General features: G+C 50.4%; 1 protein-coding gene across 4 annotated transcripts in view; it reads right to left on the bottom strand.

Annotated features, from left to right (window-relative positions):
* Positions 1 to 16,523, bottom strand: part of ERI3 (ERI1 exoribonuclease family member 3) — a 135,213-nt gene that overhangs the window by 58,593 nt on the left and 60,097 nt on the right. Inside the window, exon 7 of one of the 4 annotated variants that reach the window (XM_064455253.1) lies at positions 7,822 to 7,974. The exons of 2 other annotated variants lie outside the window; for them this stretch is intronic. In XM_064455253.1, coding sequence (XP_064311323.1) covers positions 7,837 to 7,974 — 138 coding nt within the window. In that variant the 3' untranslated portion in view covers positions 7,822 to 7,836. Of the gene's footprint in view, positions 1 to 7,821; positions 7,975 to 9,168; positions 9,641 to 16,523 lie in introns of those variants that run through there. One more of the 4 variants, XM_064455254.1, reaches the window with a different exon arrangement.

Below are 16,523 nucleotides of genomic sequence, written 5' to 3'. Positions count from 1 at the left end.
AAAGATGTGCACGTCTCATTAGCTCTACCTTGACAATCATTACCGTTCCTGCAAAGGCAGGAGGAGAGCTCAGCCCGAGCGTGGGGGAGTCCATTACCTTGTAGTTAAAGGGACACTGACAACTCTGGGCTGCCCGTGGTCTGATTCTCTTTTTGAAGCAGGGTCCCTCCTGCACACAGCTGTTCCCCCTCCTGTACCAAGCAATAATCTCCTGTTCAATACGGGCAAGATGCAAACCTTGCAGTAGCAGGTGGCCTGCACCCACCACCAAACAGCCAGTGCTCCCCTGATGCGCTGTAGGGCCAAGTCCATGCCCACAGTCCCTGGGGTGAGGGATACTGAAGCACCCAAACCTTTCCAACATGTTGCACGTGGCCTTCATGCACCTACATCTCACTTTAGCAAATGCACGCTCCCAGGCTGGACCACAAGACCCAAACCTGGCCATGACAGCAAGCAGTGAGCCCAAAATGTCCACAGCAGAAGCCACAGCACAGGCTGGGCTAAGAACTACGAGGGCCTTAGGACAAGGGCACAGTCCCCATGTATGAATGCCTGATGGCACAACGGCAACATGGCAGTGAGCTCTGTGCTCATGAACCAGCTTCAAAGTGCAACATACCCTACACCTATGAGTCTGTCCCTAGCTTTTCTGGCTCTGTAGGGTGCAACATGAACCACCACACACCCAAACGTGGGGATGAGGAAAGGTTCAAGTGGGTGAGCATGCAGTAGGGTGATCCCAGGAAAGGACCCTACTCACTAAAGATGCTGGTCCAGATGGTCCTGCTTTGTCCCATAGCTGGGGGTTGCTGCTCTGCCTTGCTGTCCCCATTGCCTGCTTTCCCCCTCCCCAAGCTTGGTAACAGGGAACCTGACTCATGTTACGGAAGGGCAGGACACGTCATTCAGATTTCAGGGCAAAAGCCCCAAAGCGACTCCTGATGAAACACCCCCTGCCTTCTCCCAGCCCCAAAGGGCTTTGAAGCCAGGTGCAATCCTCAGGAAGCAAACACAGCAGGGTGCAGCCCTGCAGAGATGATCCTGCCTCTTTGTGCCTTGCAGGACTCGAGCTCTGCTGCAGCCACGCCAACTCCCTGCTGCTCTCTGCAAAGCCATGGCAGGAGACAATAATGCATGGCCGTGGCTCTGAGCCGTACTCCAAGGAAGGATCCTACCTCCACACAAGGCTGTCCAAGAACTTGACAGGACTCTGTTTGAAAAAGATGTTGAAAGAAATGATCTCTTTAAGTGCAATGGGAGATATTTGTCTCTGATTTACCCTTGGCTTTTTGCTCTGGTTCAGGTAGGAGCGGTGTGGGATGGCTGGCAGATCTGAGAGCATGGCACGCCCCAGCGGGCAAAGCGAGCAGTGCGGAGGAAGGCGCGAGTCAGTTTGGAGTGCTCCCCATTTATCAAACTCACGCAGCCCGCCAGCAGAGCGAGTCTTTCTATCATTACAGCTCTCAAAATCCGATTCATACCACTAATCCTGCCTTCATTCTCCCAGATTAATAACATCTCTTTCAACCTTCACAGTGTGATAAATAGACAAAGAGAGAACAAAAGGAGAAACAGAAGTGAGAGAAAGAGCCAGAGCAACTCCACATAATAAAGAGAACCAAGAAAGGGGAAAGGAAAAAAAAAGGGAAAAGAAAAGGGAAAGAAAGGAGCCGGCACACTTGACTCTGCCATTTACTTTAGCAGATTCTCCCCAAGAGCTCCCTGCGATCTTTAAAGAATGTAAAACATTGCTCAAAGGAAAGGCTTGTTAGCAACCCTGACCAGCCTAGGTTTGCTGGAAATCTTTTCACTTCCAGCCTCTGCTCAGGTCAGCGCTGAAAATGAGTTTGTTGGTTTCTTGTCCTGCTCCTCCCCAGATTCCTGCAGAGGCAAAGCCTCCAGCACACACTCGTTCTCTCCTCTACTTGCACCAGCTTCTCAGAGGGGAACGGGGGGTCTTGGCTGGTGCCTGCTCCGGGGCGCCCCAGCAGCTCAGTGAGCCCAAGATGTGCTGTCAGAGCAGCAGCACCCTCAGGCTGGCACAGCAAGGGGTGTCCAGAAGCCGGGACCTCGCGTTGAGCTTGGGGTGGCAATGAAGACCAAAACCATACCAGCAGCATAGCAGATATGGGGCCCCATGCCATCAGTCTGGCTGGAGGGCACCCATGAGGCCAGAGGGAAGGGGAAGCCTGCGCGGATGCATCTATACTACAACGGGGGTGTCACAAGCCCTGGCTCCCTGGGCTGCACCTCTGTGCCACCTGCCTTGTCCCCCGGCAGGGAGCTCCCATCCCTGCCCGTGCTGCAGAGCCTGGACCCACATTTGGGCCACCCAAGTCCCACTGGCGACTGTGGAGGTTGGAGCCCCCCTGTATACTCATGCAGCTCAGTCTTGCCTGCTCCAAGCAAGGTGGTGGCAGCCACAGGCACCCTCCCCAGCACTCCTCTGCTCTGGTTCGTTTGGAAACAACTGAACCCTTGGGAAAGCTGATCTTACAGCCCAGGATCCCAGAAAGCCAACCCCACAGTGGGCTCCAGGGTGCATGGATGGAGACATTATCCATTTCCCACCCACAGCCTTCACTGGAGCTGTGCTGTTCAGCTTTTTCACTCTGTCACGCCGTATTGAACACTCCATACAATCTCCGAGTTATTTTAATAATTAAATGTTTATTGGCACATTTTTCCCACACTGCTTCCAGACTTGCCTGATTTTCTTTCCAGTGAGTGACTTCCCTTGGTTTAGTCCTTCCATAGAACACACACCTGCAAAACGTTTCCTCTGCTCCCCCCACAAGGAGCATCCCCCTTGGACTCCTGGCAGGTGCTGTGCACACCAAATAACACTACGTCAAGCCGAGATGACCAGCCGGGGCAGAGTGCTGGATTTCTGGCCGGGATGGTGCTCTATTATGGCTCTGCATTCACAGCCCCCGTGCAGAGGCTGGGCTAGGTTGTTTTTTTTTTTTTCCTCTCTTCTTTTACACTGTTCCATATTACTCCAGCCTTTGAAGTACAGAGAAAAGCAACGCTCAATGTGCCTTTTTTTTTTTTTTATATATAAAGCTACCTTTATCATAGCAAATCTTTTCCTTCTCTGCTGTGTTGCTGAAGATAGATATCAAGCAAAAAGAAAGTCTTCTCTTCTAACAATGGATTTCCCTTCCCTTCTGAACTTCAAATAGAAAACTCTTATCTACAGCCACAGTTGACCAGAAGAAGAAAAGAAAAGAAAACAGACATATGAACTGAACCTGGGCTCTCTATTTACTCAGAAAGGCTGTGCTGGGTTCTTCACACAGAGATGCTCTGAACGTGTTTATAGCATGTATTTACTCACTTCAGTAGCTATCCCCCCGCCATGGAAGCCCACCTCCAGAATGACTCTCCTCTGCTCCACGTACCCTCTGCAATCTTTTCTTTGCTTAGCAAGCTCCAAGCACCTGGGCCATCCAGCACAACAAAGCCTACACCTAAAGCTGGGGACAGCAAGAGCTCTTCAGACTTGGCTAAGAGTAACAGCAGTGATGCCCCTGGCTCACATAAAGCATCACTTCTGTATAGTGCAAGTTCTTTAAGTGACAGGATAGATTACACATCAGACCTTGCTGGCTGTACTTGCAAAAGACGCCTTGAACAGCTCTGGCTGAGACCAGGCTGCTTCTGCCACCCACGACCTACCAACATGCACACCCTATGCAGCCCCCACGTGCCACTGCTGGCACCAGCCACCTCCTTTGTGTATTTTAACATCTCCCTTTGAACCATCTTCATGCCTTTGATGGAGCTGCTCCAAGGAGAAATGTACAGAACCATGAAACTTCTCTTCCGCACTTCAGACACTGGGTGCAGCACTCTCCTGCCCTGGCTTTCTTCCCCTCCAGCTGCCTGATCTCCAGAGAGGCATCACCAGGTCCCAGCTGGGTTGAACACCCACCTCCCTGGGACTTGCGGAGGTCCACCTGCTGCCAGACCACTCTCACTCCCTGCCCAGCTAACAGAAATTAAAATGTGAGCACTGTGCTTAACAGGTAATGTTCCTGCCACAGTCACAGTGCCTGAACAAACACACACAGCAAGAAACCCAAGGAGGCAGGTACCACTGCCTTCCCCGCCTCCTAGTGTGTCCTGCTGGGCAATGGGTGCTTCTTGAACTGTTCTCACTTTCAGCCATGACAGACATGGTCACGCAAGCCTTAGGAAACCCGTTCTCACAGCCATGAAGCACCTCCCAGCCACAGCCATGGAGCTCCCATTCCTCCTTACCCTCTCAAACCCACCTTGAGCTCAGGCACAAATTTATTCACACGAGGCAGCAAGACAGACAAACCATCCTCCCTACCACTTGTGGCACCATGGGCTCTGCCACCAGAGATGGACACAGCTACTGTATTGTCCCCCAGCCTGCGAGGGAACCCCAGCTGAACAGACTCATTGCTGGAAGTGGAGCCAGAGTCCCAAATCAATAAGGGCAGAGAGGGCTGGAAACTTTCCAGATAATTTTCCATTATAAATAAGAAGATTCCTTCATCAAAAGCCAAATATCATTCTCATTAGGAGAATGTGGAGCTCCGGGCCAAAGGGAAGATGAACTCCCACCTGAGATACGGCCAGGAATCCTCCGCAGTCACATGTGGGGACAACGTGCAAGTCCAAGCTCCGCCTCATTCGGACTGGAGTCAGTTCTGGTAACTCTGCCTGGCTCAGAAGCAGCCCCAGCCAGGATAGCCCAGCCTGCAGCCCCGGCTGTCCTGCAGCCCACCACAGAACCTTCTAAGCAGCAGCATCGTTCCCTTCATGATAAACTGCACAAAAGCCCCCAGTACTCTTCCCTCGGGGCAGTCCGGTGTTGCAGGAGGCTCCTCCCTGAAGAGCTACAATGGTAAGATCCATCAGACAAAGCACCTTCTCTTCAAGCTGTCTGATGACAGATGTTCAGCCAACGGAGCGGTGGGATTGGCGGAGCACCGCAGAAGTGCTTTGTAATTCCTGCTCCTCTCCTCCTTCCTCAGTGCCTCCCAGGAGAGACACAATGATGGACGGTGACATAACTGACTGTTCCCAATCAAGGTAATGTAAGTAATGACAGCTGACGTGATTCCTGGAACGTGCAGGCACTGCTGGCCCGCGTGCCTTGCCTCCCACCACCAGAGTTTGTGGAAGGAGAGGAGACCGGAGCAGGGAGGCCTGGCTGGGGGACGGGGAGGAAGAGCCCTAAGACACAGAGGCTGTCTCCAAACCAGCTGCAAATAACTCATTACATCAGCCTGCAAATCAAGCAGGAGCCATGGGGAGGTAGGCAGCACAAAGCTTGTGGAGTAAATACCTCCTGGGCTGTGCAGAACACCTGCCCCAGACCTGGATGCCACTGTATCTCTCTCTAGTGTCACCTGGGACTGTAGTGCCCCCATTCCTCGGGAAGAGGTTTGTTGGGGTCTTACCTGGCCCCTCAAGGTTTGGCAAGGCTTTTTACTGCTCTGGCCCTCCCCCTGCTCCCCCCCACCACCAGTGACTATGTGGAAATGGGAATATTAAGTCAATAACATGGAGCTCACCTCCCCGTGCAGCTTTGCGCGCAGGCAGCACCATGTCATCTGAACCCAAGGCAAGGGTCTGCAGCAGGCCAAGAACACACGCACGGGTGTACGGAGACTCATGGAGGGAAAATACTGTGCAAGCTCATAGCTGCAGTCCTCTTCCAGAGCCTCGAAATTAGTAGGCAAATTTAACATGCAGAGAAGCGACCGATTAATAACCCAGCATTGACTTAAGAAGACCTTGAATAATACATAGTGCTTGTACACGGAAGGGGAAAAAGTCAAGTCCTTCTGCTTGTCAAGTGTATCCGCCTCCCAAGCACCGACACTCGACAAGAAACCTCCCTGCCAGCCAGCCACAGCTTTAAGCATCTCTTCAGGAATGTCTTTTGCTAAGATGAATGGCAAAACTTTGCGCCAAGTTAGACAGGCATTTGGACAGGTCCAAGTATGGTGTTATTTTAAATGTAATTAGCACTGCCTGGTAATAAAGTCCCTTTAAAGCTGCCAAGTAAAAGAGGCAGCTGAGCCCTTGCAGCCCGCAATGATGTGCTGTGAGGAAGCCCTGTGCTGGCTGTGCTGATGGGCTGCCCCAACCTCTCCTCCACACTGCCTGCACCTCAATCCTCCCAGCAGCTTGGCCACATCAAGGAAAAGTCAGACCCAAAGAGACAAAAGATTGGTAGCAGCTCAGCTGCAGGTGCTGGGCTCCACCACACGACGATGACAGCAGATGAAGCTATGAACAGACTATTCCCTTCCACAGCTTGATTCCGGCTTCTGTTGTTTAATGCTGGTTTTGGTGTGAGACACTGAGCAGTGGTATCAGCATCCCTGCGTGGTGCTGTCTACTTTCCTAAATAACAATGGTTGGAGAAAAATTTACTCCCTTTTGGGAATATTCCAAACCAAACTAGCAGAAAAATGGTGTTTACCTCGACAACAGCCACTATTTTTGTATAGGGGCTACATACACAATGCCCATTGTGAGAGGGGTGGAGTGCTGCAGAGCACCTGGGATTTCTATATCATCGGTGAAATACTGTGAATCTCAAACACCTTAATTTTTCAGAGGGGGAGAAAGGTTCTGAACAGCACCTCAGGCAGAGGCTCCCAACAGCCAGCTGTTCTCACTCTCGAGACTGAGTGACCCTCCTGCGCAGCCCACCCATGAGGATGCTGCATGGACTGAATGCCTGCAAAGCAATTTGAAAGTGAAAAGCCTCACAAAGAAGCCTTGTGGCTGAAGCCCAGGAACAGGAGATGAGACCTGATTTCTATTCCAATCTCTGATACGGACTCACAGGAAAATCTTCCAACTCACGCGTGCCTCAGTATCCCCAGAATAATGTCTATTGAGCATTATGAGCCTAAATTAAACCATGTCTTTAAAGAGCTTAGTATCTAGTGCCTGAAGACCAAAGGACCATCACTATGTAAAACAGGAGTTGCATACAACATAAGGTCAGAAGCATTTAAAAAAGCAGCCACCCAGTGCAAAACACAAGGGAAAACATTTGAGCAGGAAACAGGATTTGTCATCTTCAGATGTAAATAAGTGCCAGCTAGCAGCAGAGCTCCAAAGACATAAATTTTAGCACTGAAAGGTGTTTCTATAAAGGGGGCCATGAAAAAAAACCACAATAAACAGGCTCAATTCTTAGAGTTTGATTTCCAGAGCAATAAGCGCAGAACCTGAGCTCAAAGAAAAGATCTGTATTAGCAAGCAAATCCAATCATTCCAATAATAAAGAAGAGACATCCAGACTGGTGCAGAACTATTTCCAGAGAGAAGTTTGTCTCCCCAACCCTTTCACACCCTGCAGTGGCTCAATGGAAGAATACTTAAGAAGTTGCAAGTTTGGTCGTAATGTGTAAAAAGCCCCTGAAATGCGACATCATTTACTCTTCTGTGGTATTGCTCAGCAGAGCTAATAAATCTTGCATGAGCAGAGCTGATTCTAATTTTCTAATATGAAAAGGCATTTGGATTGAGAGAGAGGGGAAGATAAAAGTGATTGAATCTCCAATAGCCCAGCATCAGTGACAAGAAACATCCTGCTACGGACCCCAAGGAAGAATGGCTCCCCCTCCTCCCTGAACCACAGGCACACTCACCCGCTCACACATCCAATTCTCCCTGCTTTCTGCTTGCCACGTCTCAGTCTCCCCTATTGACAGGACGTGGTTTTAAACACAGTTACACAAGTTATCATTTCTGCCTTTTGATCAATCTGAATTTTCAGGACAATTACCCTCTTAATCAATGATTGCTATCAGCAGCCCCTTGGATTCTTCACCAAGGCAATCGTGCCGCCGGGGCAGACGGCGTGTGCATATGCAATGAAGCTGCGGGGAGGCGCAAGTCCATCTTCCCCTGACGTAGTCGTCGGCTGAAAGGGTGGAGAGCTGTGAAGGCCACTTCAAGGAACACCTGACGTAAAAAATAAGCGGAGGGAATTAAAAGGGACATTGTGTGAGGTTATCTGTGGCACAGCCGGGCTGGGGGGACCAGGGACCTGCTGAAAATATCATCAAGTTGAAAAATAAATGAACTAAAACAACAGATTTACCATCCATCGAAACCATATATTTAAGAGCTATCTATTGCCAGCACTAACTGCTCCTAATGAGGCTAATAAAGTCCGTTTCCAATTAGAGACTGAAACTATTAGAAGGAAAGATGGAGAGGAAGCTTTTAACAACCTCTAAAGATGTGGGGTTTGGATTTGGGGTTTTATGGTGTTTTTTTTCCATCAGAAATTATTTAGTATCACCAAAATGCCCCTAGCGTTTATACACACAAAGCAAGCCTCCCGCCGCTCTTCCCTGGCAGGAGTATGTGTTTTGGTAATTGATGTTTGCACAGAACCTCAGCTCTTGGAGGACGTGGCTCCTCTGAGGCATCTCTCACCACCACAGAAACACAGCCCCAGATATTTAAACACCACAAGAAACCCCAAAGCAGCCGAAGCCCAATTGCAGAGGCCGTGGCTTGGCTGGGGGATGAGGCTTAGCAAGGGCACCACCAGGCCGTTGGCAGGTTCGTGCCACTTGGCTTGTGTTTTCAGCACTCCAGCCCATGCAGGGTGAAGGAGCACATGGCTCCCACCCACTCATTGCTCTGCACTGCTCCCTCAACTACCTTACGGACTTCCCCATGGCACAGGACTCCTTGACACACCGTTCTGTCCAAAAAATAGGTTGGCCAGACCCAGGCACCATTTTGTCTTGAACAGCACCTGCAGATAGAGCTGCTGTGTCTTCTCCCAGGCTTGGAAAGTACTCTGCATCTCTTGGGCGCTGTGTCGGCAGGAGGGAGCTTTGGGACCTGGATGGCAGCAGGGAAACACTGCCAGAAAGCAGCTGAGCTCCCGTGGGGAAGGCAGCGTGGTGGCTTCACCATCTTGACCACCAGATCGGGCTGGCAGTAAGCAGCAAAGGCAGCGCCAGGTGAGGCTGGCGGGCCAGCTGCCTTCACAGGCTGCTGGCTGGAGGAGCTCTCCGAAAGGCACAATATTTCACTAGCTATTTTACATGGAGAATTGCCGATCAAAGATATCCCCACTGTGTACTCCAGAGCAATAAAAATAAAAAAAACCCACAAGAAGAATTCTTTAGGCGGGTAATGGGCATTTTATTCCTTTTTATGACACTAAACATAGGCAGCTGGCATAATTATACCACAGTAAAGGCATAATGTGCACCTAGCAGAACAAACTCATACTTTTGATAATTAGGCAGAGCAAACACAGTCTGGGATTCAGTCACAGGGCTTCACTGTCTCCTGAATCTGCCAGAGTCCCTATCCCTGCAGCGTATCAGCCTCAGTCCCACAGCTGGATTTAGCTGGACCCCATGGGGAAGGCTGAGCAAGCAGAGCATTACGAGAGCTCTCCTTCACCAAGAGGAATGGCCACGCGGCTCCACTGTTTAGAGCTGATTGAGGGCAGAGCGCAAGCAGGGAGGTGCAGGATGAGTCCACGTGCAGCTCCTGAGGCAGCTGGAGTCGGCACGTGGCAGAGCACTGCTGGAGCATGTCAGTCACCTCCGGATCGGCACTGACTGACCCCACAGGCAAGGCTGCCATGGAACCAACTCTGTAGAGACAAATCATACAAGTTGTGATGGCAAAGGGAGACCCAAAACACAGAAGAGATACAGAGCTCTCTTGGGTTTGGCAGCTCCGCTGAGGCCAGCTCCAGGAACTGGAAGGGCTGAGCATGGGGACACCCCTCCACAGCAAGGACCTTGGCCAAATGCAGTCTGCAGAGACAACTTCCAGAGGGAAGCTGTCCCCTTTGCCAAAGGGGAAGAAAATGTCCCAGGGAAGCTGAAAGACCCTCACCTACAGAGAGGCCAGCTTGGACCTGCTAGAGGCTAGCAACTACCTCTCTGAAGGCTTTGCGCTCCCATTAGTCCTGGTGGCCCTGCTAACCTGCAGACCTGCCTCCTCCAAAACACAACGGCAGGCAACAAGCATGCTCCTCCAGCAGCTGCAGGCATCCACGCAGGACAGCTCTTCCCTAAGCACAGAGAATGGCCAAGGCAGAGATCCTAAATGATCTCTAAAATATTAATAGCATCAATCAGAGCCAGGCTGACAGAGGTTACAACACTGAGAGAGCACAGAGAGCAGGCTTTCCTGAAGTTGGCACAGGACCATACACTAAATATCCAGAGTTTGTTTAAAAATGCATCTGCAGGATGCATACAGGAGCAGTGCTGGCAGAACGGCGTGCTGAGGTTTCATCTCCACAATACTGAAACCTGCTGGGGTGCCGACCACTGCACATGGGAGAGAGACCAGCTCAGCTACACTTCCTGTCTTAATGGAAGTTGGTTGCTTTAAGGCATATTGAGTGCAACAAAGAAATGCTGGAGTATCTTGGCTCAAAGAAAGGTAAGGGAGGTGGAGCACATCCGTCAGCAATGAGCAAGACCTGCATATTCATCTGTGGATAGGATGCCCAAGAAAATGCCAAAAATGTCATTATATTTTTCAAAACGAGATTCAGTATGAGAAAGGGATGATGTACGTCATCAGCAAATACAAGCATCTTGCCTCCATAGCTACCGACACCCAGAATAGGCAGACTGAGAACTGGACAGGTACTGAGCAAGCTTGGGAAGGCTGCAGTGCAGCAATCCAGACCACGACTTCAAGATAGCCATTTGCTCAGGAGCTCTGATACCCTATTGGGCTGGCAGCAACATTCATGTCAGAGCACCCAAGGAGAAAATGGTCCCGTTCTGTAGAAGACAGTGCCCAGACAACTGGGAAAACAAGGTACTGTGAGATAGCCTCTGGCAGGGCTCATTTTCTGAAGTGATTAGAGCTGCCCTCCCCAGCAGGCCACAAAACAAAAGTTTATGCCTAGATGAGGACAAAGGATGGGCTGTTTCCTAAACCAAAGCAGACCACACCTGTGGTACATCCAATCCACGGGCTGCAGGCAAAAAGCTCAAGCAAGGAAACCTGCAAGTGGCGAGAGCGAAAGCCAGGATGGAGCCAGAAGTGCTGTGCCAGCATGGGGGAAGGGCAGCAGGAGATTTTTAATCCCAGCTCTGAAATCAACTTGCTTAGTAGCCCTGGGGTTCCAAGACATTTAATTAATTAATTTAATGAGTTTGCAGCACTAAGTTATTAATATACAAATTCTACTACAGTATCTCCCACCTCCCAGTTCAGCATCTCTTGCTGCTTTATACTGAGCCCATTAGAAGCAAACGCCAAGCCTCGGTATGCCTCTGTGCCATGGGGCAGAGGCTGCACACCCACGCTTTCCCAGCCAAGACAGCAGTAGCAATGTCCCATCCCTTTCAGCAGGACAGTGCATCGTGCTCAGCACAGGGCACCAGGAACACTTCATAGAAAAAACGCTTTCCACTTACTGGCAAGCTGATCGCCACCATAAACCAGCCTGCTGCTGCTGGTGGAGGTGGCAGGCAGTCATTCTCCCTCTTGTAGTCATGCTGGCTCAGTAGGACAATAAGGACTAAACCAGTTAACGTTTTAATCCCCAAGGCTAGAAAATCTGATTAGCCCCTCATCCCTCCCTGGAGAACTACACAGGGTCGTTTTCATGTCCTACACGGAGCACTTGTCTTTCAAACGCAGAAAAAAGAGGACACAGCTTCTTTCCCAGGGACTAGGCAGCTGGGCTGGTACCCACGTAAAGCTCCAGCTGAAGGGCTGGAATGCAGGGATGCTCTGACCCACAGGACTCTGGGAAAGGCCACCTTTCGTGCATTGCGCCTTTGCCTTCCAGCTCCTCCTGGCCTGGAATGCAGCACACGTTGAAGGATTATTGTAAAACATGCCCTGCCTCTAATCCCTTCTCCTCTTGCCTTGCTCTGGTATTGACTGCGGGGAGCTGTGTCAGGCCTAGGGTCAGGCTTGCCTCTCGCAATACCAGGGCACACAGAAGGCTCCAGCCTCTCCAGCTGACTGCAGTATGCATGATACATGGGAAAACCCAGGCTGCCCCACATGTCCATATAAGCAGGCATGTGAAATTGGAGGCGCCCAGCTTCTGCCAACAGCACAGGTGCCCCACAGGCACAGCTGCGGTCCTGCGTGCAGGTGGAATGCCAGACCCATGCCAGACACCCACCTGCTGGGAGATCAAGGGCCTAACTCTGACCATCCTTATCGTTTCCCTGGTTTGCTCCTGGGGTGCCAGTCCAAGGGCACGTTACACGGCAAGTCTGGATGCAAGCCTGTGGCACATCAGCCATGCTGCGGTCACACCGCTACAGCAGACAGCCAGCTGACAGATCCCAGTCACACCACAACTAGCCCTGCAGCAACTCCCTGCCTGTCCAGATCCCACCATAGAGACCATCAGGCCACTTCATCCTGCACAACCTTCACATTACAGAAAGATTTCTTATCAAAAGTACAAGTTGCTTAGGTTTCATTGTGGGTTATTTTGCCTGCTTTCAAACACTCTTTCTAAAACTTTGTCTTTGGCACCTACAGCACACTACCCCATAAACAGGCAGGACCAGCCAGCGTGGCTCCTTTCTCAACCCGCAAGCAGCAACCAGACCCATGGTGTAAAGCTCTGAGCAGTATGTTTAACCTCAGCAGCAGCGAACACACAGCCAGATGGGAACCAGGAGGCTCCTCAGTGCAGGGGACAGATGTTCAAATCCCCCAGCAAGGGGAACGCAGGCACAGCGAGGTGCAGCCGAGCAATATGGCACTCAGCAGGAAGAGCAGCTTGCAAGGTCTGAGCAGCTGCCTCTTCACCTTTTGCCTGCAGGCTACAGCAACGTGCATGTAGAAGGACCACAAATGCCAACCTGCCTCCAACCACTTGCATAGAAAAAGATACTTTCAGTAATGCAACCATTGCAGTGCACTCAGAAAACTGCTGCTTACAATTTCATCTAGAGGCAAAGCTTTTGCACTGGTTAAAAAAGCACAAAAGCAACAAATTCTACTCTCTGCTTTGTCCAGTACCTGCAGGATGCATGGGGCCAAGTAAGATAATCGTGTGTCTCAGTTCCTCTTGAATTACCACCTTCCTGCCTTATCTGAGAGCCCTCTGTACCACCTGTGGCACCAGGAGGCCCTGGTCCTTGCTGGAGCCTGAAGGGGCTGCCAAGTATTAAAGGCTGCCTTGGGATTTCCCCAGTACAAACATCCTGATGTGGGCAGATGGCGTCTGGAGAGGAGTGGAGACTGTACACAGCATCCAGGGAAAGCACATAGCCTATATCCAAGTGCAAGGGAGCAGAAAGTGTCACAGCAGACAGGGTCAGAAGGGAGAAGTGATGACCCACACTGTCTGCTTCAAGGCAGGACCAGCTTCACCCAAACCCTCCCCACCAGATTCTTCTAAACTCTGAAAATCTCAAGAGCTAAAGGTCCTGCATCCCTGCCCTCATCCACAGAGACTGTTTACTGATCTCCTTGCAGCAGGTAAAGACATGAGCAAGAGCTGTCCACCACAACCACCCAGAATACACTTTTCCTCTCCTCTGAGCACTTTCATTCCTCCAAAAGTTATTTCTGCTTAGTCTTCTCTAAGCTGAACATCCCAGATTCCTCAATCTTCCCCTAGAGGTCACGTCTTCCAGCCCTCTGACCCTTCTGTTCCCTTCTGGGCTTTCTCCAACTGTGCCAGGCCCTCCCCCCCCCCTCCCCCCGAGTGCAATATGCAAAACTGGTTTGTTCCAAAGCTAAAAAGAGGCTCCAAAGCACCTTGTTTAGGAAAATAGCTGAGATTTTAACATGTGCCTACTGCAATTTTAGTATGTATTAGCAAAAGAGAGTGTAGGAGAGCACCTGATGGTAAAGAAGTTAATCTGTGTATGAGATGCTGTGAGATGACCACGTGCTAAAACACATGCAGGACAGCTATGGGACGGAAGGATGGAAGTTCCAGGAAGAGTTTGCTGTTAATACCTTGTCAGAGATTGTCTTTACCCACGCAGAAGAGTCTAAATGGCAGTGAGTGAGGAACAGGCTGCATGTGCTCAGCTAACAGCCTCCTGCTCGGCATGAGTTTGGCAGCAAGAAGGGTGCTCTTTCACATAGTTCTGGATTTTATGGCCAAAAGGAATGACTAAACTAATCCACTATTTTGCAAGCCAGGAACTTAGCTACTTTCTGGTGAATCAAGACCAAGAACTTATATTAACCCTCTGAGGATCGCATCTTTTCTGTCTGCTCCCAGAACAGTACATACAGACACATGCCCCACAGAAAACTGTTCCTGTGCTTTTAAGATGCAATAAAAAAAAAACCCACCAACAAAAGCCAAAAGAGAGTAAAACACACAAAACCATTTGATTTAGGCAAAGATGGACACTGCTCTTTTCTGGCCTCCTGGGATGGGCATGTATGTTGTTGCTCAAGTCATCCAAAACCAGTGAAGCCTCCAGGCTGCATCTACAGCCCCTCTCAGCTGTAGCAAGATCAGCTCCCGAGACTGCAAGAAAAGGAAATGAAATGCGAGGCTGGGATCATTACTTTGAAACTATAAGCTCGTGCCACTGAGCCAAAGCCTGTTATATCGACATGGGTTTGTGTCACCCCAGCAGCAGAGATCATTCTCCATCTCTGCTTGCTCAGCTCCCCTCCTCCCGGGACAGCTGTCAGCACACCACTCTGCAAAGCTTTGCAAAGTCTATCTACAGAAAAACTCCCAACGCCTTGCCCAGCAGGTTCAAGTTATAGGGCTGAGCTACTGCAGAGCAAAAAGCACCCTGCTGGCTGCTCCACCATGCTTGGGAAGCTGCTGGTAAAGCACAAAGTGCTACTTGCAGAGGAACAAATAGCAAAAGCCCTCAGTTTCCTTCCCTGGGGCAGAGAGCCCAGAGGGAGCTGTTGCCACACAAGATGCTCCTACTCTGTGTCTCCAGTCACCAGCCTGGGCAGCAGCTCTGAGGTAGGGAGACAACCCTGCCTGCTGTTGAGTCCTAGGCTGAGGAGGGGAGAGCAGAGCCCTGAACAACTACTGGCCATGCAGCCCACATGCTGCACCTCTGCTTCCTTTGTTTTATGCGAAGGTGGATACCAACATCAACCCCAATGGTTACTCTGTGTTATGTGGGCACCCCACCGTAGTGCACATCGCAAACCCACATCAACAACCCCTTGATCCATCTGGCTATAGCTTCTAGTGAAACCGAGGCAAAGCCTGATGCATCAACCTATCCTGTATCCCCTTTTAATGAGACCAGGAAGAGGAAAACACTGTCAAGAACTTGCAGACACTCAGTCTCCCTTCCCAGCCCAAGCCCCCACTTGTTGGTTTTCCTTGGAAATGTTTTTAGTCTGCATTCCTTGTTAAATAAGAAAGGGAGGACAGGTCCCTCTGCAGCGGGACAGAGAGGGTGGCTCCTTTAAGGCCTCTCCTGGATGCCCTTTTCCTTTGAGATGTCTATCCTCGACTCTCTCCTTGTCTCCCTCCCTTTGATTTAAGAGTTCCTCTCCTGGCCCTGACAGTAAGGTATTTCTGTCCCACAGATTATAACTCACTCTGGGCTATTATTCAACTCCCAAGCCCTGGCCCTGCTGCATTTAGTCCAAACATAATATCCTTCATGCATATATTATCTGTCTCCCTATTATCTGGAATCATTTCGGAATTAAATTTCAGTCCTGCAATATTGGCTTGAAGAGCGGCTCACTTTATGGGCTAGTCAAAGGTTAGAATACCAATCAAAATAACACTGCCGATGCAGAGAGACATTTTAATATTCCAAAACCCGGTAATTGTAAAAGGACATAATATTTTTTCCCTGATTACCCCAAAGGCAACACATGTTAACAAGGCGAGGGAGAGAGTGAAAGAAATTTCAGAGTTCAGACAGCCGCACGACAGATTTAAAGGAGAAGTCATGGATGGCTGCCGTGCTCCAGCCCCTGGAGCAGGAGGGCTCCCCTGCCCATGTCGGTGGTGCCATGCTACCGGGATGCCGTCCCCTCATCCCCAGCCTTGTGGTATTCGGGCCACCCATGCTCCCCCAAGTCAAGAGCCTTCAAGGGTGCTCTCACTGCAAGGGAACAGAGCAGCCAGAGCTATACCGAGACGGACAGCTGAAGATTATCACAGCGAAGAAACTGCTGCGATCAGCTGGTCTGACCTGCACAGGCCACGAGGCTGCCCCAGATTAATTCCTGTTTGAACCACAGCTGATCTTTTTACAAAAAAAGCCCGTCCCTCCTGAGTTGGAGAAGTTGTTCCAATGGTTAATTACCCTCACTGTAAAAATTTGCTCCAGAATTACCTCGCTTTGGCTTCCAGGCACTAGAACTGCTTATGCTCTTCTCTGCTAGACTGAAGGAGTCTCTCGCCACATTTAGCTTTCCCTTTAGATACTTAGGAACTACAGCCAAGTCTCCCTTACCCTTCTCCCCGGTATCCTAAATGGCTCCCAGGGTCTTTACTGCATGGCGAGTGTTCCCATGGGTCTTGCAGTTCTTGTCCAGTCTTCAGTTTTCCAGAATCCTTTCCAATGCAG

Source organism: Phalacrocorax carbo, chromosome 6 (assembly GCF_963921805.1).
Source record: "Phalacrocorax carbo chromosome 6, bPhaCar2.1, whole genome shotgun sequence".
NCBI lineage: Eukaryota > Metazoa > Chordata > Aves > Suliformes > Phalacrocoracidae > Phalacrocorax > Phalacrocorax carbo.
The sequence above is the reverse complement of the archived record's forward strand: the minus strand, read 5'-3'. Positions and strand labels throughout refer to the sequence as shown.